General features: G+C 42.5%; 1 protein-coding gene across 20 annotated transcripts in view; it reads left to right on the top strand.

The window, feature by feature from the left end:
• The window catches only part of MACF1 (microtubule actin crosslinking factor 1), a 313,971-nt gene that overhangs the window by 190,205 nt on the left and 101,612 nt on the right, over positions 1 to 22,154 (top strand). For 12 of the 20 annotated variants that reach the window (XM_064493716.1, XM_064493728.1, XM_064493720.1 and 9 more), the window contains 10 exons: positions 3,471 to 8,852; positions 9,387 to 9,536; positions 10,778 to 10,993; positions 11,081 to 11,230; positions 13,241 to 13,474; positions 15,712 to 15,861; positions 16,807 to 17,040; positions 17,973 to 18,176; positions 20,410 to 20,928; positions 21,708 to 21,884. In XM_064493716.1, coding sequence (XP_064349786.1) covers positions 3,471 to 8,852; positions 9,387 to 9,536; positions 10,778 to 10,993; positions 11,081 to 11,230; positions 13,241 to 13,474; positions 15,712 to 15,861; positions 16,807 to 17,040; positions 17,973 to 18,176; positions 20,410 to 20,928; positions 21,708 to 21,884 — 7,416 coding nt within the window. The remainder of the gene's footprint in view (positions 1 to 3,470; positions 8,853 to 9,386; positions 9,537 to 10,777; positions 10,994 to 11,080; positions 11,231 to 13,240; positions 13,475 to 15,711; positions 15,862 to 16,806; positions 17,041 to 17,972; positions 18,177 to 20,409; positions 20,929 to 21,707; positions 21,885 to 22,154) is intronic. The other 8 variants (XM_064493724.1, XM_064493722.1, XM_064493729.1 and 5 more) reach the window with 1 other exon arrangement.

The raw sequence follows: 22,154 nt of genomic DNA, 5'->3' as shown, positions 1-22,154 counted from the left end.
TTTTTAACCTCACCATAGCATCCATTTGTCTTGTGTTTCTTTACTGGGGTTCCACGATGTGTTGGTCAGTCAAAATCACTAGAAGACACTTACAGCTGACCCTTTAGATCTGATTCACTGTTTTGTGATCTTCCATTTTGTGACAGACCACAGTCAAGGAGAACATAAATTCTATGTTCTATCTGATCACAAGGCAATAATCGTGGCATTGTCACTCAAAAGTTGGTAGCCAAGAGTTCTGCATATTGGGAAGAAAAGGCTGTGAACCTCTTCCCCCCATACTTTTTTTCATACCTGCTAAATAAATGAGAAATGTTGATTTCTAGAACAAACTGGTAGATTAGCTGTACTGACTGAGACGCTGGTTCCTCCTACCCATCATCACCTCATCACATGACATCTTTACCAGTTCCCACTCATGTTCATTTCCTAGACCAAATGAAAGTTGTTCCTGCTGGTTGTCCTAAGTTCACCCTGGATATTTATGTGTATATGTAAACTTACCATATTATATACATGTGTCTCTGGGATATATATGTGTGTGTGCCTGCTCACTTCCTGTGTTGTGAAGCAATGGCCACATTCCATGGGGCAGGCCAAACTGTAAGCTCCCATGGTAATCAGATTTGGTCAAGATGATGCTGAGAATGAAATTCAGACAAAAAATGCTTTGACTCTAGTCCTTGAATCTGAAATTTGTGCAGCAGGAGCTAGAGTTGTAAAGACCAGAAGACAGCGCCAGCTGATTTATTTGAGAGCAGATTTCCAAAAAGAACGTGCTGGTTTAGCTTTCTCTCTGTAAGGTAGCCCCCTTCTAATGGCTCATTGCTTCACCATATACGGGAGTACAGGGAAGTGTTAACAATTGCTTGCTGAGAACATCCAGTTCTCATTTGAGAGGTTACAAAGGGGGAGAGAGGAAGAAAGAAGGAAAGTCAAGCTGCTGAGCACCACTACATTGAGCATGATGTGTCCCCTGTTACCGTTTGTGTGTTTCATGTGAAGTATCGTTCTGATTAACTGACATCCTTGCTTACAAGTTTCACTAACCCTTTGGAGTTTAAGCACAAATGCACAAGGGGAAAAGAGGACGACCTGTTTGGGGTTCTTTTTTGCAAAAAACAAAGTCGCATGCTGGACGCTAACACCAAGCTTACACTGTGTGTGCGATGCGGCTGAGCTGCTCCGTAAGGCTCTCTCTTACCTGCCCGAGGCACCCCTGCAGCTCTGGTAAGTAGAGCCTTTTATGTTTCTTTCCTCTTCTCCCTCTGTCTTCTTCTGCTTCTTTAGGTCAGAGTGCCCATGTTTGGTGAGGCTGAAATGGATTTCTCTGGATTATTTCCCAGCTCGGTGATTCCCGCCTGTCCTCCAGTTATAAGCGTGTTGGAAGGAACAGTGTGTAGCCTTTTCTGTTTGGCTAGACTCCAGGCCTTTTCTCAACACCAGCATTTCTGAGACTCTGTGAACTCACAGAAGATATTAGAAGTTCCCCAAAGAGTCTTTTCCTTTGTTATGTTGAATGCTTCTGAACAGTCTTTATGTGGGTTTTGTAAAAGGAATTTTCATGTATTTCAAAGAATTACATGCCAGTGCGAATTTTCTTTCAATCTCAGTAGGCTGGATAACTAATAGATTAGCATAACGTGCGTTTAGTTTATACAAGTTAGACTCTACATTCTCGCTCAGAAAACAATGAGCAGGGATGAAGAATAACACATAATATTTTAAATAGGGTAGATATTCCATTCCTGTCAGTTATTCCATTATTTGAACAAATACAGTGAGATGAAGATGTGACCTAGATCTGTTCCCTCATTTGCTGTCTATTCTGCATCTCCTATAGTCTGCAGCTAATCAAGCTTGAAATCCTCAGTACATGTTTTTAAAATTTGGGGGGAAATAGGTTAATGATTTTAAAGATTGTCTTACTGTTTATCAATTTATCATTTATTCATCAGATGTTTATTGAACTGCTGGCACTACTGTTCCTAGACATTGAGTGGGCAGCACACCAGCTCTTATGGAGCTCCCTTCTCAGAGACAGAAATGAAAATCATTTAGGAGGCAAGGAAGTGATTGACATTGCTTCAATAAGTTCCTCTGTGGATAAGTTAAAGGGTTAAATAAGGATCAAAAAGCAATACCGACCAAAGAGGGATGGATAAAAGATGGATAGAAGACAAAGACTATGAACGTGAAGAAGCTCTAGGAAGTTGGAGAGTAATAAAAGTGAAAAGTGGAGTGTTCTTTTTTTCCTTTTTAAATTTTTTTTTTAAATTGAACCCTGGACCTCATGCATGCTAAGCATACACTCTACCACTGAGCTGTATGTACCCTCCCCACCAATGGAGTGTTCTAAGTAGTAAAACTCTTGGATGATTTAATTTCTGAATAACATCATTCTGTGATGAAAGACTTCAAAATAGGAATTTTTCAGAAGCTGTTTTTAGGCTTTTTTACAAGGGTGATTTTTACAATGCATAGGCTTGCTTTATTCTGTGACCTGAGTACCTAACTCCTATGTGAGATGCAGCGTTACTGTTTTATCCTTCGTTCTCTCTGGTCTGACTGGGGAAGCATGAGATTGAGAGTCAGACCTTGCTTTGATTCTGGAACTCACTAGTTTTGTGACCTAGGACAAGTTACGTAACCTCTCTGTACCTTGTTTTCTTCTCTGCAAGCTAAAGATTAAAATAATTGCTTTCATAGGATTGTTGTGAGGATTAAATGGCAGCGCTTAATAAACACAGCAGGTGCCCAACAAGTAGTAGCTGTAATCGTGATGATTGTACTATCCATTCTAGCCTTGACCAGAAGAGAAGTTAACTAGTGGTTCCAGAGTCAGGGGCCCTCGTCTGCTCCTTCCTTGCCTTGGGAGATGCTAGCCGTGGCCACTGAGACAATGACTTGCCCCCGTTGCTGAGCAGCCTCCTGGTACTGTCCCCACGGCCGTTTACTGAGTTGCACAACGGTCGTGTGGCCATTGGGCTGCTTAAATCTCCCTTCTACTTCTGTGGACCAATCCTGCTAAACTTACCAGCAGGGAGGTGCTACTCTAGGAGTCCTCTGCGTGGGTTGCAGCACGGAGAAGTTGTTATAGGGGGTTGAATTCTCACTTTGAGGGAACTGGTATGTGTCCATAAGAACCTTTGTGGTGACCTAGTCTTAGAAACAGCTGTCCCTTCACTTCCACTGCTTGCTACCTTGTAGAGCTGGTCACTCAGATCTGCTTCATGCTACCATCCCTCGAGTAACCTGTGAACTGATAGCCATGTTAAACATTCTGCGTTTAGAAAAGTTCTTTTTTAGCATTAACACTGCCAGGCTTCAGAATGTTTCCTACACACTGGGGCTCATCCCAGGCTGGGTTTTTCTTGTGGTCAGAATTTGATATATTGTAGTTCTTTGAATGACTCCTTTCAACAGTTATGCTTCTCTGATTCAGTCTTCTCTTTCGTTTTCTCTTGTAGGGCTGCAGAGCAGTTGCTGGGGTGATTGACCTAGGCACAGTGGAGATATTTCCCATCTTCAGAGCCATGCAAAAGGGCCTCATTGACCAAGACACGGGCCTTGTGCTCCTGGAATCCCAGGTTATCATGTCTGGCCTCATTGCTCCTGAGACCAGTGAAAAGCTGTCTTTGGAGGAGGGCCTAGCCAGAAACCTCATTAATCCCCAGATGTACCAGCAGCTCCGGGAGCTACAGGATGCCCTGTCCTTAATCAGCAGGCTTACTGAGGGCAGAGGCTCTCTTTCTGTGGTGGAAGCAATTGAAAAGAAAATAATCAGTGAGAAAGTTGGACTGAAAATCTTAGAAGCTCACCTGGCAACTGGAGGTTTCAGTCTCCCCCCTCATGACAACTGTATTAACCTAGGGGAGGCTTTTCACCAAGGCCTCATTTCTTCATGGCTTCACTCAGTGTTAGAGTCTCACCTGCGGTCATCCAAGAATTTGATAGACCCAAACACAGCTGAGAAAATCAGTTTGCTGGATCTGATGCAGAGATGCATTGTCCACCAGGATTCAGGGTTGAAATTGCTGCCTGTCAAGCAATTGGCTGGTGGAATGGTGAGCTTGAAATCAGGCCGGAAGGTTAGCATTTTCCGTGCAGTTCAAGAAGGGCTAATAGATAGGCAGGTCACTGTCCGGATGCTGGAAGCTCAGCTTTTTGCTGGTGGCATAGTAGATCCAAGAACAGGACACAGACTAACAGTGCAAGAGGCTGTAAGACACAATTTGATTGACCAAGATATGGCCTGTGCTCTACTCATAAGGCAGCTTCAGACAGGAGGCATCATAGACACTGTCACTGGGCATAGGCTGACAATAGACGAAGCAGTGAGCAATGATCTAGTAGCTGCTAAGATTGCCCTTATAATTCTGGAGTCCCTTTGGTCATTCATGGGGTTACTGTGGCCTGAATCTGGAGAGATTCTCCCAATTACAGATGCCCTGGAACAAGGTATTGTGTCTACTGAACTAGCTCATAAAATCCTTAGTGGCCGACAACATATTAAAGCCCTATTTCTACCAGCAACCACAGAGATTTGGTCCTGGAAGAAAGCAATAGAGAATGGTATATTGGACAAAGATCTTGCCAATAACTTGAAATCAATTTGCATACCTGATGTGATGCCCCACATGCAGTTAGCAGACTCTCTAGAACGAAGCAAATTGAGCATGAATCCTGGAGTGGCCGGTCTGCTGTGCAGCCAGGGCCAAACTGAGGGCGTAGCAAGCCCTAACGAGAAGCTGCTGTTTCAGCTGATGACTCACAGCTATGTTAATGTGCGCAATGGACAGAGGCTGCTCCTGCTGGACAACGAGCTGATAGATGCACTGACAGCAGGAGGTGAATGTCAAGCAGGTCCTCCAGAAATGTTTGAAATTGGACATCAGAGACTAGAAACTCCTGAGGAATTACAAGAATCAGTGAATGTGAAAATCACAGAAGCTTTCTGTGATGGGCTGACTGTGAGGCCACCTGAGTTCCAGTTCTCTTCTCAGAACAAAGAAGATCCCGATCAGGCAAATTGCACAGAAGCAAAAGGCAAAAAGACCACTGTAGAAACAGAAGGTTCTGCAGAGAACCCCGAAGAGGACCTGTTTGTAGGAAAACAAAAAGTGGGAATTCCAAATGTTAATACTTTGAAGGTTATAGGTAAAGTCAATTCAGAGTTTACAAGGCAGCTGTCAGGTAGCAAAAAGCAAGACCAAATAGAAGTGTCTACCAGGGAAAACGCCAGCAGAGGCGTTCTCCTTATGGTACCTCCTGAGGAAGCAGAAGATGTGACTTTGGTGGAAGACAAAGATCCTTCTGTTGAATCAGCAAAGGAAGAATGGCAGACTCTGAGAAAGACTTCCTTTATGTGTCAGAAAGAACAAGCAAGCACACTTGAAACTGAATATACTCTGAGTGAAACTGGAAGACCTCTCATAAAACCCCAGAGCAAAAAGTCACAATTTCAGGTAGAGAGAACTCTAGTTTTAGAATCGGAGCAAACGTCTGAAAAGGATAAGAATATTCATTCTCTGGGCAAAAAGAAGGCCTTAAATAAGACATCTTTGGGTAGGGATGATCATAAACAAAGTCCAGAAGGGCACAGCAGGGCAGGTGGTCGTATGGTGATGTTAGGAAAGACAGATGAGGAAGACAGTGGTCGTGAAACTTCCCTGTCATGCAGTCATCCTTTAGAATTGCTTGAAGAAGCCACCTTAAATATATTATCCACACAATTACTAGATGGTGGTATCTTTCATGAGCAGACAGGTCAAAAGCTCTTACTAAATGAAGCAATAGCCCAAGGCCTCGTGACCAGTCACACTGCTGTGAAACTTATGGGAAAGCTGAACATGTTTCGGGGGTTCTTTGACTCTCAGACCTGTGAGTCTTTGACAACTGAAGAAGTCATTGATGAAGGTCTGATGGATGAGAAATTATTACATAATGTCCTCATGGCAGACAAAGCTATAAGTGGAGTCTTAGACCCCCGCACCCACACACTGTGCTCTGTGAAGGAAGCAGTTGCAGTTGGACTTCTTGACCCACAAACAGCCACCAGAATTTTAGAGGGGCAGGTGGTAACTGGTGGAATCGTTGACCTGAAACGAGGCAAAAAGATTTCAGTAACTTTGGCCTCAAATCTTGGCTTGGTGGACAGTGCTGACCAGACAGAGCTTATAAATCTGGAGAAAGCTTCCAAGGGCAGAGATGCTGAAGAAACGATTAGGGAGAGATTAATTCGCTTACAAATGGAAACAACTGGAATTATGGACCCTGAGAGCAAAGCCCCTTTAACAGTTGTGCAGTCCATTGACAGAGGACTTTTGGAGAGAGAGGAGGCCATTCAGTTGTTGACTAAGCAGGTGGTAGATGGAGGTATCATTCACCATATATCTGGGATGAGACTTTCTGTCAATAATGCCTTTAAACATGGCATCATTGATGAAGATTTAGCCAAGCAACTCAAAAAAGTTGAGAGCTTAAGCCTCCATCAGTTCTCTCATCCTGAAACAAAGGAAACTCTTTCCCTCCCTGAAGCCATAAAATTAGATCTTGTTACTCAGGATTTGAAAAGAGAAATCCAAGAAATCCAGACCTTGACTGGAAGCTTCGTAGATCTCATTTCTGGCCAGAGATTGACCTTGGCAGAAGCTGAGAAAGAAGGACTATTAACTAACAGAGCAGTATTGTCTTCAGGAATGATGAATGGGATTATAGATCCTGAGAATTATAGAATTGTTCCCTATTCAGAACTAGTAAAAAAATGTAAGATTGATATTGAATCTGGACAGAGATATCTAGAAGTAATTCCCTTCTCAGACATTAAAGATGGAGCAAGTGACAGAGTACTTACATTGTCTCAAGCAATTAAGCTTGGAAAAGTAGACTTTGCAGCTACACTGAGAGTTCTGGAAGCTCAGGCAAACACTGGGGGAATTATAGACACGGCCACGGGAAAAAGACTGACGCTGGCATCAGCTTTAGAACAGAAATTAGTAGACGAAGACATGGTCAGAATTATTGCATCCCATCAGATGTTAGATGGAGGAATTATTGACATATTTAATGATCAGAGAGTGACTTTAAAGGAAGCTATCGAGAAAAAATTTATCAGCCCTGAAATGGCAACTATGATCCAAATCGATATCTTAGAGGGCAGTGATCACCAGGCTCCAATTGAAAAGCAAGATGGAATTGAAGTATGTGAACTACAGAAGGAATTTCTAAGAAAGGAAATGTTAATTGCTTGTAATCAGACAGCCGAAATGAGTTGTGGTAAAGCAGAAAGTGAGAAATTATTTCAAATTGAAAATCAGTCTGCCCAAGAAAAGGTTAAAGTGAGCGTTTCTAATGGGGAACAGCCAGAAAAGAGCAGGGAAATTTCATTAAAGAAATTGGAATGCAAGACTCAAGATGAGAAGAGATCTCCAGATGCTAAAGAATCTGGCAGTATCAGAATTCCTGGTGATCGTAATGGTAAATCACTGGGCCAAGATTCAATGACACACCCTCAGTCAGAAATTTGTGATTTTAAACCCAAAGAGGTGACACAAATAGAAATTATTTCTCACATGAAAGAGTCTATATCAGGCTTAGATTATAAAGAAATAAGGGAAAACCAAGGAGAAACTACTTCAGAAGGACAAGCACCAAACTATAAAACTTCCGGCAGATTGCTGAGTCAGCGGGTTACGCAGAAGCCAGCGCATACCAGGGAGAAAAGTAAGAGGCGGACGAGGGAGACGGCTGCAGAAGAAAGTGTTGAAACATGCAAACCAGCAGGTCTTTCAGAAGAAAAGTTGAATCAGGAAACTGCCATTAGCGATGACCGTGACTCCAGCATGAAGAGTCAGCCTATGGCAATAACAGAAAGTGAAAAAGGCAAAGCAGCTGATAGAGAGCTGGGATTTTCTATTGTTTGTGAAGCTGAAGACTCTTCTTCCCAAACGACCCTCAGAGGAATTCCTGTAAGAAATCAAGATTCTAATCAAGTCAGTGAAGAAGCCAAAAATTTAAGCTTCTGCTTGACTTTAAACCCAGAAGAAAATTTATCTCAAGAAATTACTAGTGGAGCCCAGAATGAAATACCCTCTTCTTTGACCCCAAGACCTGAAGGATTGCACTACCAGGAATCAGTTGGAAAAGCCCAAATTGCAGACACATCCCAAATTTTCACTGCAGACAAGTCTTTCCAAGGAACCACCAGACAGGAGACCAATTATTATCAAGATTCTTGTGTTACTTTTAAGACTAGGGAAACCAAAGATCTGACTTCCTCATCTAATGAATATAAAGAAAAATCACACCAAGAAGTACCTTTTGACTCAACAAGAGCTGTTAAATTGGAAGAAATTAGAGTAGACTCCAAAGAAGTCACTTACCTGGAATTCTCAGACAGAAAGGGCCTTCATCGCCAGGACAACAAAAGTGATCATGAACGTTGCAAAATTCTTGAATCGGAAATAGTAACAACTGAGGAAGTAACTGGAGAGAAATTTCTAAAAATGTCAAACCCTATAGTCACATGTAGAGAAGCAGTGTCCTTTGAAGGCATAGTGGCTCAGGGAGTTCCCAGAGTCTCAGTGTCCCTTCTTCCAGAGAAACTGTTAAAAGATGTTTCTCGAAAAGAGAGTACAGGGCAACAGGCTGCCACCATTAGTCCCACTATTCCAGAGAGCAGTGAAGAAGAGACGGTACCTCTCATAGCCTGCCCTGCAGTGAAGATGGATGAGAAGACACTACAGGAAAGGCTCAGAGAGAGCCCTGGCAGTGAGCAGACCCCCTTCGTCACTGCACCCGGGGGAAAGGGAAATGACAGTGTAAACCCAGAACCCTCCAGAGCAACTAAAGTAAGTTCCGCAGGGGGATGTGTGTGTGTGTACTGGTTATAATAGTTTAATGGTAAAACTCTTGATACTGAGTTTCCCTGTGTATGGTTGTATGGGTACATACACTTCAGGACACTGGATTATTCTTTAAGATATAACTTAGTTTATCATTATCTGCTTGGAGCACAGTTGTTGGAAAATTAGGCAATGATGCTGAATGTCTTTCTGAAATTTGCAAGGGTTTTAAGTTAGAAACGTTGAAGCTAATTTGAAATACTAGGTCTATGGTACCTGAAGTCAGAATAGCTTTTGGAAGTTTTGCTAAAATGGTGCTTACAGATTGCAAATTATGGGCTTCTGCTCCCTGAGGAAGTTAATAAAGTCACTTTTTTGTCTATTGATTTGAGACACCTTAGACAAAGTAACATGTTATATTTCATCCCTCATATGTAGCAAAAATTTCTATTTGTCTATCAAGAAGACCCTTCCTGCTTTAAACAGCAGACTTAAAAGGAGAATGTCATATTTGAGTGAGTTTTCTTTTTGGCTCCACAGAATGTATTTAACCGGCAACTCTGTCTAGAACATGATGAGAAGTTGGTATCCTATCTGTCTGTTTTACGAGACATTGAAATGAGGACCAAACAGATTCAACCTGTAGAGCTAAACCTGGCAGAGCTACAGGACCTGTGGTGTCAGGCCAAGGTAGGTTTCCAGAGGCTTCCTCTGGGCCCATCTGCTTGGAGGAAATGGAGACTATTCAGGAAGAAAAACATGTTCAAAAACACTACCATTTAATGGACAAAAAATAGATTGAAAAAGTGTAACTGGAGCTCTGTGAAGAGCACCAGGGAGTACTGGTCTCATAGAAACCAAAGCAGAATTGACTCAAGAGAGGAGCAGTCGGCAGTGTTAAACATAGTAGGGAGACTGAGCACAGTGAAGACTGAAAGGGGGGTTTAGTGCCTGAAAGTCACTGGTGACCTTGATAAGAACAGTTGCAGTGGAGTGTGGGATGTAAACTTGGTTACATTAAATATAAATGAGAGGTTGGAAGGTGGGGGCAATTAATGTAGGTCATTCTTTTCCAGAAGCTTGGTAGTGCAGGGAAGAGAATGACTGAAAGAGGAGTGTTTTGAGTGGATTTTGGGGGCTGAGAGGGAGAACTTGAAGTTAGAGGAGAGAGAAAGTGATGGCTGATGGAATGAGTTCCCTGAGAACATGGGAAGATGTAGACTTAGTCATGAGAGGGAGGAGAGTAGTTCTTTGACTGAAACTGGAGGCTGAGTTGGCACAGGATTGGAGGAGGACACGGATTGCAGAGGTTTGCCCATTCTCTCAGTATCCAGAGTATGGCCTGGGGCAGGGTGGCTGGGGGCAGGTGCGGGTGATGCCCAGAAGAACTACCAAGCTTTTCCACAGCTTCCTTCTGGCTTCTCTACTGAGGATCAGAATGTTGTAGAGTAGCTGAGTGGGAAGACTGGTTTGGGATGTTTTTATGTTCTTGGGTTCTGCTCTTTTGGACTTTGAAGTGAAAGAGTTGTCCTTTGATTGACTCATATTGCATACCACTCTCTAAAGCATAATGACACTCTTGGAGCGGCAGCAGGTTGTAGTGGAAGGAGCACTGCACTGAGTCAGGAAACCTGAGTCCGAGTCTGGGCTCTATTACTTACCTGCCAGGCAGCAACAGGTGAAAAAAATCACAGTTTTAAGCACTGACTCATCACTCCTGGAAATCCAGGATAATAATGTATACTGTGCCTACCTCAAGAGTTATTCATTGTGAGAACCCAATAAACTGATGAATGTACGTATGTAAAAACACTTTATAAGCTGTAGAGCCTGTGTGGCATGAAGTGACAGAAAAATATGTTCACAGCTTATTCCTAGATAGCAAGATTTCTAGTTTTGATCTTGGAGGTAATTCTACTTTATGCCCTTAGGTATTAGATGGGGAGCTAAAGGATCTGTCCACGTTGGTGAGTCGGGAATTGGAGTGTGTGAATCAGATTATCATTAGCCAGCCTCAAGAAGTCCCAGCTCAACTGTTGAAGGCTCTAGAGAAAGATGCCAAGAATCTTCAAAAGTCCCTCAGCTCTGTGAGTGACTCCTGGAATTCCAGGCTGCTCCATCTCCAGAATGCTGTGGAAGTAAAAAAGGTAGCATCTTGTTTTTATTCACAAAGGCTCACAAAGTCTGGGCAGACTTGGAGAGTTTTATCATCTAATTTGTCATTTATTTCTTAGACTAGAGTGTTAAATCAGTATGAACAGCTAGAAAGCAAACTTCAAGATCTGAGAGCCTGGGTTGGCAATACCCACCTTCTCCTGAACAGCGAGGACTATGACAATGAAACGGATGCTGACAGCCTGAACCACAATCTCCAGCAGTGTGAGGTAAGCACACCCTCCAGTCTCAAGCATGTTTTACTTGTCCTCTTGAGTTATATCATTTTTATTTTCCTGGTAGGCAAACCAGTGTCTGTATTTATCTTTCTTAGAAAGTCTCTCCATTTCAGAGACAAAGTCAGCGATGCTTAGTTTTTTGCGTTATCATACCGTTGGGGCTTCAGTGATTATGACTGTTCATCCTTTCAGCTATTCTCAGAGAGTCTGCAGAATGACTATGATTATCAACTTCCATGTCCTCTTTATAACTGAGCATCTAGGATCCATCCCTTGTTTCTGTTTTGCCCAAGATATAATCCTGTGCACACACACCAATTTCAGGAGAATTTTTGTTCAACGATCTAATGTATGGCTTGACAAGATTTTCTGTAAAGGGCCAGATAGTTAACTATTTTAGGCTTTGTAGGTCATATATAAGTGGCCCATTTCTGTGGCAACCATTTACCCCTGCTGGTGAAACACAAAAGCAGCCATAGACAGTACGTAAATGAATGGTTGTGGACATGTTACAATAAAACTTTATTTACAAAAACAGGTGGCAAACATTTCACAGGGGGGTGGGGACTGTAGATTACCATCCCCTGATCTAGAGAGATGCTTTTCTTCTCTTCTTGTTAAGTTCCAAATTAATTGATTCTTTTTATATGTCAGTGACATATAAGGTTAAAGATTCTGAGATACGTATGAGCTGAAGATTTTCTCCCTCCAACACTGTGGTTTCTTCTGGTTATACTTAAGATAATATCAGATAATACATTGGTTTATCCACCCTCTGCTATAGATATTGCTCTCCGTGAATTCTTTCTGAAGTTGGAGCAGGACTAGAGACATTCCCCCCCAATTCTACCCTCTTCCTTTTCCCCAGTCTTAGGAGAAGCAGACCTTGTCGTCTGTGGTCAGGCTTCTTGTATGCAGCCACATCCCTCTTTATCTTCCAAGAGTTGGCCTGCCTTCTTCTTTCATACTCTTTTATCCAAATATATCATTGGAGGAATGAGTAGCAGACTTGGTCTGTTTACTGACAGAACATTAAAAGAAGCAAGGATGAGAAAAAGCCCTGTGACATTGCATGAAGTGTAAAAACACAGAGCATCTTGTGCATTGGTGTCTTCCCCTAGTTATAACTTGGACGAATCCTGTTACAGAAAGTGCCACCTCATTTCCTAGTGATTGCTTCCCAAATCCATGTGTTCACAGATGGAGGAGGCACAGTCTCATGATAAATATCCAGGAAGCCCACCCAGCCTGCTTTGCAGGATGGCTGACTACTCTCAGTTTCAAAGTGATAGATGTGTAGATATCTTACTTGTTCTTATTGCATCCAGTATAACATAACTCATGATCACTAAGTGTTTGTGGGGAAATTGCATGCTTTTTCATTGTCTAAAAACAGATACATTTTAGTGTTCAGGCAGCTTTTTCTGCTTTAAAGGAGCAATACAACTATTACATAAGAAAGTCTGGCTGTAACCCTTTACAGTTTTAAAATGTATAAACAAAAAAAACTGTATAAACAACATATATCTACTCTAAAGGTTGAATTTTATTGAACCACAAATAAATTGAATATTTCCTCACTTCTGACCTACCAGTAACTCACTGCTAGACAAATACAAATAGATAATTGAACCTAATGCAAGTAGACAGATATATCTAAGACCAGAAATTCATGTTATACTTTTCAAAACTTAAAAAAAAATTTCCACAGGTATCTGTAATTCTGTTAACATAAAGAATTGAAAGCTTAATGCATTTAGAAATCAAAGTCTAGTCAAGGAAACCTAACTGTTATAGGTGAGCAGTTTGGAGAGACCAGAAGTGAGAGAGACTTCCAGTGCTGGTTTGGCCCCAGAAATTATCGGTGTCAATTATAAAAACACAGGAAATTAACCTCTGTTTGATTATGTTGTTTCTTTGACTGGAACCAACAGCTTCTGCTTCTATAGAGAATTAGAAGTTTCTTTTCTTTTTCTTTCTTTCTTTTCCCCCTTACCTTAGGATTTGAAACAGTCCATGGTTGAGAGGAAGTCTCAGCTGGATGCACTTGCCTTTGACATTCAGTTCTTTATCTCTGAGCACGCCCAGGACTTGTCCCCTCAGCAGAACCGACAGATGCTAAGGCTTCTGAATGAACTGCAGAGGTCCTTCCAGGACCTTGTGGAGCAGACTGCAGCCCAGAGGGATGCCTTGCAGGGCCGTCTTCAACAAATGGAGCAGGCAGCCCGGGTCAAGGTCAGACTGAACCAGCAGCTGGGCTCAGTTGGTCTCTGAGATGTCCTCTGTCTTTGGGTTTTCTGGCCAGACTCTATCATGATTCCAGGGGTCTGCTTTTACCAGTTTTGATTGGTTCTGGTCCAGGAGGCAGCTGTTCTGGCTGTTTTTCTGGTTTCTGGTTTCTGGTTTCTGGTTTTGTGTATGTGAGAGAATATGTGTCTTTCTGTGCGTGTGCACGTGCAGGTGTTTTCTCCTCAGTGAGACTCTACTGTCACTGTGTCTCATTGTCTCTGACTTTCAAATGAAAATTTTATCTCTAGCCCTTATTTCTCCAACTCTCTCAGCATTCTTTTGAGGGCTGTTAGGAACATTTAGGTACTCTGAACTCTTGAGAAGAATGGTTCTGAAATCAATTTTATTCTGGGGCTTTTCAAATGATTAACAGTAAAATTCCTTGGCCACCTTCAAACAGCTGACAAAAATATTTTTTATCATAATTATGCTAATTTTGTAGTATATTTGAAATTGTTTTCTAGCACCTTTCTTCACACTATAGTGCCCTGTGCTTCTTCAGTTATGGGAAAATTATGAAAAAAATGTGTGTCAAAGCACTGTTGATACATTTTTGGGGTGGAGGGGATGACTAACCATCCTACCACCTTCTATCACAACCCTCTTCTTGCAAAACTCAACATAATTGCATTAACAGTAACGTCATAATCTTAGAATACCAAGAAGGGGGCTTATGCCATTTCTGCTATTTGAATAAGTTGGAATTCAGCAAGATGATGCTAGAATTGTCATTATCACCAGCAAAACTGCCTAAGGGTCTCCTTTATTAAATATTGTACAAAGTAGAATTGAACCTTTGAGTCAGGCTTAAAGGAAATGAGATTAGTCAGGTCTGTATGTCCCTTATTACTGCCTAGTTGTTTCAGCTGTAATTGAAATTGAAGTAAAATACTAATGAAATGCTTTAGATTACCTTCCAAATCTGGAAATTTGCAGTGTCCTCACTTGGGGAATTTACATAACCTGGTATAGCTTATGGATAATTAATGAAATAGTATTGATCTGAGCCACCTTAAGACACAACCCAGATCCAGGATAGGCCCCTGAGCTGCAGAAGGTGATAGAATTGCATGTGAACCTTCTCTCCAATCGTGTAATTAATTCCACAATGTTTATTAACCTTGTTATTGTCGGAAATGCTCTGCTTCTCTCTATATTTGCCCTGAATGCATGTGTATGTCTGTGTGTTAACTTGTTTGCTTTGCTTTTTTCAGATTCAGTCTGCACCCATCCTAACCCATGAAGATCCCGTTTTACAGCTGAAGAGCTCTTAGGAGTTCTCTTCCAGAGCCTTTCTATTTGTCCTAAAGAGGGGGAGAGAGGGCCAATGTGGGCACCTGTTTGTAAGTGCAGGTGACTGAAACACCATCAGAAGGTAGAAACTGGTGGAAATTGGTTCTAGAAGGATGGTCAGGAGAACACATCATGCTCAATTGCTCAATCAGGTGCTTCAGTGTCATGTGGCTGAGAGATCTGGAGACAGGATCAGGCACAGAAGTGTATTCCCTCCTCCCCTTGGGCCTGACTCTTCTCTTGGATGTTGGAGCAGACACCCGAAAGGCTGAGCCCGTTGCTATTCTTGGGCAGTTCCTTTCTTCTCAAAATAGCCGAGCCCCTCATGCCTGGCATGTCATCATTCCATTTAATGGGTGTCTGCATTTGTGAAACATTTGATTTATATAGAGTCAGTTCAATTATTAAGAAGCTCAGTTAGCTTATAAATTATCCAGTTTCTTGATTTTTCCTCCTAATCCAGTCCTTCTAATTTTCCATATAATGGCTTAATATGTAGTGTATCTCCCAGTTCTGGTAGAATTGATCAGAACCACTAACTTACTGTTATCCCCTTTATCATCTATAGATTTCCAGCATCTGGGCTCTCTGTTCTCCACTTCCAAGAATAATGACAGCAGTCCGGCTAAGGAGCTTTCAAACCAAACCTGGGAGCATTCTCACCCGAAATTACCCCTGATTATAATCCAGACCATAGACCCAGATCAACAGACTGTCTAGATGAGGGGAGCTTTCTGAATATGATTTCTATGCCTTTTCCTGTTCTAGTCTCTCACCAACTTTTCCATTCCTTGAGATATAACCTACCTGTTCTACATTTCAGGGAGTTAGCTTGTATTTATAAAATGAGAATCACTAATTGTCTCTTGGCCCCTCTGCATTTTAATTAGACCCTGCAGAAACAACAAAATACCTGTCACCAGAAGCTCGAGGATCTTTGCAGCTGGGTAGGGCAGGCAGAAAGAGCATTGGTGGGCCACCAAGGTCGAGCCACCCAGCAGGATCTCTCTGCTTTGCAGAAGAACCAAAGTGAATTGAAGGTGAGTATGTTTTAACTTTTTTTTTTTTTTTAATTCCTTCAACAAGTATTTATAAAGGCTTGCTATGTGCCAGGCGCAGTGCTTAGTGCTGGCAACATAATAGTAAACATCCCTGTTCTCATGAAGTTTACAGGGTAGTGGAAGAGGTAGACATCACACAGATAATCACAAAAGTGAACATATAATTTAATCACTGCTATATCTATCAAGGAGAAGTTATAGGAGAACATGCAACAGAGAGGCCCAATCTTGACTTGGATTTCAGAAAAGATTATCTTAAAGAAGTGTCACTTAGACTGAGAGATGAAGGCTATGTGGGGGTTAAGGCATGAAGGGGTGGAAGGAGGATGAGAATATGCCAGGGATAGGTCTGAGCATCAGGCTTGGAGTGGGAATGAGATCCAGTACAACATACTCAAGAGCTGAGGGAAAGCTGGTTCGGTGGGACTTCGAAGAACAAAAGGAGGGTTAGTGACTGGTGAGCCTAGAGGGTAGGCAGGACCTGTACCATGCTGGGCCTTGTAGGCTACCTTAGGGCTACAGAGTAATAACCAAGAGATTCATAAAGAACCAACCAAGCCTCGACTCAGCTAGAATCCTTTTGTCAACTCTTGTTCGTAGAAGAATGATGTCTCTGAGGATAACTCATTGCAAAATAAAAATCATGTTTATGGGCAGTCTCCTTTTTTGTCTTCACCAAATATTTGTTTAGGAATTTATATTTAAATTTTTCTTAGAAAATTAAATATTGAAAATTTCTTAATTAAAAATATTTTATAATTTATTTATTATCTGCATTGGTTTAAGCCTAAACCTTAAGCAAATTATATCAGGGACATATGTCGATTGCAAATATGTCATCCAAGCCATTCCATCTCCATGCTGTTGGGAGGTCTTAGAAGTGCTAAAGTTGAAACCTCTGCTATCCTATTTTCATGTGTTCAGGATTTACAGGACGACATTCAGAATCATGCCGCCTCATTTGCCAGTGTTGTCAAAGACACTGAAGGGTTTCTGGAAGAGAACCAGACCAAGCTGAGCCCCCATGAGTTGACAGCTCTCCGGGAAAAACTTCATCAGGCCAAGGGACAGTATGAAGCTCTCCAGGAAAGGACGAGGGTGGCCCAGAAGGAGCTGGAGGAAGTAGTGACCTCAGCCTTGCATCAGGAGACTGAAAAGGTAACCAGACTGCTGTACTTGGTATTTTTTCAAAAAAGAAAATTTTAGTATCTACACAAATAAAAGGTAATGAAGGGAAGCTGCCTCACAGAGAACGCAGAACCACAAAAAAGGGCTAATTCAGGAGCTGCTCTGTGAGTCAGTATTTGTCTTTATAAGAAGCATCCTGAAGAGCTTTCATTCAGGAATAGTTGGTAGGAAGTTCATATTCAAATTATCATCATCGTCGTCATCATTTTCCTAGAGAGGAAAACGCAAAAAAAAAAAAAAAGTGTATTTCTAACGTAAATCTAGACTGGTGATCCAAGGGTCCTAGAGGAAAATACCTCAGACACTAATGAGGAAGTAGAGAACGTGGAAAAGAGAATTAAGTTTCCTAAAGGTGACTTCTGAAATAAATGAATTTATCATTTGGCATAACCTATTTTATTAATTAAAATACTTTGAGAATGAGAGAAAAGACTTTGAGAGGCAGGTTTCAGAATTCAGTGCTCTGTTTGTCAGAGAAAAGGATGAGAGTAGTCTGCGTTTCCCTTGGGAAGAGCAGCCAGGTAATTGAGTGTGACTGCTGTTTCTTACCCTACCAACCCAGTGTATCATCTGTGTGCCTAGAAAGGATTCCGTGAAGCTTGAGGGGTGCCAGGACTAAACCATCTCTTAATAAAGCCCTTTTGAATCCCTGGAATTTCCCACACTCCCTCCCTCCACCTTTTTTTAAGGCAGTAAGACAGAGACAAAATCTAGAAATAGTCTTACTAGTTTTCCACAGATTTATAAGATGCTTATTTTTCTTTGTGGGTGCAAAGACTGTTTATACCTAGCCTTAGAGCTTCTCTTTTTTCTTTAGCCTAAAAACCTCCCCCTTTACTTAACCGTTGGTTGTATAGCTGAGTATCTAAGCTTTCTCACTAGAACTTGCTTGTGGCTTTCAGAGTAAAACAGCAAAGGAACTGGCAGAGAACAGGAGTAAGATCGATGCTCTCTTGGATTGGGTGGCTTCAGTGGGATCATCGGGTGGACAGATGGAGCAACTCTCAGGAGCGAACCTGGAGGAAGGAGCCCTGGACACCACTGATGGTCACACAGGGATGAACCAAGCCCCAGAGAAGCTGGACAAGCAATGTGAGAAGATGAAGGTGAGCATGTTAGCTTGTTCTTACTGTGCTGGGGGAATCTCTGCTGCCCTGGGCAAGTCACTGTAACCTCTTTGCCCCTAAAGCCAGCGAGCACTTCTAGTTCCTGACTTCGCTTTCTCAGCAACCTTGAAACTCTTAAAATAGTCCCCTCCTTGTTTCCATAACACTTCTCTGCATTGATAATCCTCCTCCCTTTCCTGTGACCAGCTTTTGAAATAATGAGGTGCTTCTAGGTTGTAACCTAGACCTCTTCTCATCTTTCATTATTTACTTTACTTGGGTAATCTTACCCACAACACTTCACTTACCACTTGTACTAGTGATTACCATGTATATATTTGTCTTCAGCCTAAATGCCTGTCCTGAGCTTCAGACTAGTATATAAATCCATCTACCTAATTGCAACGTAAAACCACAAGCACCTCAACCTGAAAAATGGAACTTCTGTTTTCCGTAATACCTCTCCGCATCAAACATATTCTCTGTCCTATATTCCCACTTACTTGCCTGGACTAAAATCATCCTAGATCGCTTTCCCTCCCTCACTCTCCCATATCGAATCAGTCATCAAATCTCATGCTTATATCTCTTTTAATGTCATCCACAGTTTTTATCTCCATTAAGATATTATTGCAGTTTAGACTGCTGTCAGCTTTCACTAGTGTTATTATAGCAGCTTCTACTGGTCTCCTTGCCTCTTGGCTCTTACCCTCCAGTCTCTTCCCACACTACTAAGTGATCTTTCTAAAATGCTGTATCCCAGCTTGACTCTTTGAAAGCTGCCCTCAAGAAACCATTTCTTATTTATCTCCACTCATTTATTCATTCAAAAAATTGAGTGCCTGCTATATGACAGGCATTGGAGATAAACCAGTGAACCAACCAGATACACCATCTCCAACACATTAACTGGCATATGCAGGCATATTGTATTGCATGATTAAAAGACTGCTATGTGTTTAGGGAACTTAGAAAACACATGGATCACCTATGTTAGTAGTGACACTGTTACAGCAAAGAAAACTGGTTCAGCTAGAATGCTTCTGTTGAACAGCCTGTGTGCCTTATTTTGTGTTAATAGGATTTCTGCCTCTTGCATGCTGCTCCTACAGTTGGAAGACCCACTGTAGTGTGTACCCTAAAGCCATGGCAGTCTTAGCACAGAGCAGACATGGTTCCTCTGTCACAAGGAGCTTCCTGATACTGCTTGCTGGCAGCTCCATTCTAGGAAGGAAACTGCCTTACGTGTGGATGGATGAGAATGGGGACATCTGGGTAGTACTGGCGGTAGTACTGCCCCTCACTGTCTCTTTGGGCCAGATATATTTGTCACCCCAGCTTTCCTGAGATGACATCGGAAGCTGAAACTGTCAGGTTGCCTTTGTCCTTCTCTAGGGAGTTGCATAAACATTATAGATAATCAAGAACCTGGTGAGCTCCCACTGTCTTCTGTTGGACTCAGGAAGAACATTTTTAGAAACAAAGCAACAGCAGTCCTAAAAGAACTTATATTCCATTGTAATAGAAAAAAAGGTCTATGTGTAAGTGTTTAGATATAGCACATACAAATAACAGTACAGATTACCTACACTATCCAGAAATGCAGTTTACTCTCACTAATGTACAAATTGTTTATTTAACAAGTTAATTTTCCAAGATCTTTCCTAGTAGGGAGAGCCTTTTTGGAGGTGTAAGTGACATATTTCATAGCTAGGTATTTGCAGTTTTTGTGTTGTCGTATGTATGACTTAACCCGGCTTACTCTCTCCTTCCATTAACGTGGGTAATTTTAATTGGCCATTTGTACCTTCTCTTGGACCTCGGGTAGTTCAGTGAAGAGGGTCAGGTTCTGGTCATAATGCGTCCCTTAACTACCTGCATGACCTCAGTCAAGACATTTAACATCTTTTTGGTATTCACTTATTCCATCTTTGACATGGGAATTATATTGTCTGCCTATGCTGTAGATAGTGCCACAAATCAGATAAGATAACACATGTAAAATCTCTTTGAAAATTGTAAAATCCTAGATGTGTCAATTCATCTGGGGTTAGCATGTGGCACAATGCTTGCAGTGAGAGATATTGGTCATGTCTGAGCAGCTGGAAAAGTGGCCTGCTGAGCTCTCTCTCTACTTCTAGCTGTGATATCACCACGTTATTGTGGTATCCCTACTGATTGTCCTTTGTTTGGGGGGATTTTTTTTTCTTTTTTTTTTTTTTTTTTTTGCCAGGCCCATCACCAAGAATTGCTGTCTCAGCAGCAAAACTTCATCCTGGCCACCCAGTCAGCTCAGGCCTTCCTGGACCAGCATGGCCACAATCTCACAGCCGAGGAGCAACAGGTGCTGCGAGAGAAGCTGGGAGAGCTGAAGGAGCAGTATGCGGCTTCCCTGGCCCGGTCAGAGGCGGAACTGAAGCGGGTGCAGACGCTGCGGGATGAGCTGCAGAAGTTTCTGCAGGATCATCGCGAGTTTGAAAACTGGCTAGACCGGTCTGAGAAAGAGCTGGAGAACATGCATAAGGGAGGCAGCAGCCCCGAAGCCCTTCCCGCCCTGCTGAGGCGGCAGGGGAGCTTCTCGGAGGATGTGATTTCTCACAAAGGAGACTTAAGATTTGTAACTATCTCAGGGCAAAAAGTCTTGGACACAGAAAATAGCCTTGAGGAAGGCAAAGAATCGTCAGCAACTGGAACCTTAGTGAAAGACAAGCTGAAGGATGCAACAGAAAGATACACCGCTCTCCATTCAAAGGTACCGGAGGGGTTCCTGGCAGGCCCGAGTGAAACGGTCACAGCAGTCCTCACGCAGCTGTGGGTGGTTTCGGGGGCTTACAGTAAGAACCTCAGGATGCAGTGAGCAAGTCAATTTGCATACTGACCAAGGGCCTCATGTCTTTATGAGCTCCACAGAAATGCCAATGTGGAGGCCTATGGGGTTATGCTTGATCCGAGCAATATCCCAGAGTATGTCTCACTCCCGTGGTGAAAGTGGAGGTGCTTGCCTCCCTGTATCCTGACCAGCAGGCATGGGCTCCCAAGAGACAGAGCACAAGGGAAACTGAACCAAGTACACAGCCTTTATTCCTGGACACAGCATCTAGGGTAATCCTAATCTTCCTTCCTGTCAGAGAACTCCCTTTAGCTCCCAAGATGTAGAATTCAGTCAGTTCTTCTTACCTATCTTGTGCTTTTTGCCAAAATCTTTCACCCCCAAAAAGGAACATGTTTTATTCCTCAGTCCCCACCTTCACCTGCAACCTAATGTGTATTTTTTTGGTGGCTTGTCATACAACTCACTAAGTCTTCCTGGGTATATAATAAAGTTGGGGTGAATACTATGGATCAAACCATTAGGACCCCACTTGTAGAAGATGGTTGCTACCCATCTGTCCATGGAGGCCCGCACTACCCTAAACCGTAGCTGCTGTCAGTTCCCTGTAACAATGCCAGGCCTCTTTGTACCATGCCTGGGAAGCTGCTGCCTGTGGCCCGACCTGCTTAAGCCTGCTTTCCCTGCTTTCTCTGGCACAGTGTACGCGACTGGGCTCTCACCTCAACATGCTGCTAGGCCGGTACCAGCAGTTCCAGAGCAGCGCTGACAGCCTGCAGGCCTGGATGAAGGCTTGTGAGGCTGACGTGGAAAAGCTCCTCTCAGACACCATTGCCTCTGACCCTGGGGTCCTGCAACAGCAGTTTGCGACGACAAAGGTGAGCCAGCAGGACACAGGCTGCATGGCTTAGAGTGCCCTCAAAGCAAAGCAGATGCTTGCATGGGTTAAAGGCAGTGGTTGGGATGCCTTGGATGAGATCTTATTCCTAAACACTTTAATCTAATGTCTGTGGCTATGGATAAACAGAAGTATTCTATAAAGCTGCTCAGTAGCTCTTGATTCCTAAAACCAGCTTTTTTTTTTTAAATGTCTGAAAAAATTTTTTATTGAAGTATACATAGTTGATTTGCCTAGAACCAGCTTTGAT

This window comes from Camelus dromedarius, chromosome 14, assembly GCF_036321535.1.
Source record: "Camelus dromedarius isolate mCamDro1 chromosome 14, mCamDro1.pat, whole genome shotgun sequence".
Taxonomy (NCBI): domain Eukaryota; kingdom Metazoa; phylum Chordata; class Mammalia; order Artiodactyla; family Camelidae; genus Camelus; species Camelus dromedarius.
The sequence above is the reverse complement of the archived record's forward strand: the minus strand, read 5'-3'. Positions and strand labels throughout refer to the sequence as shown.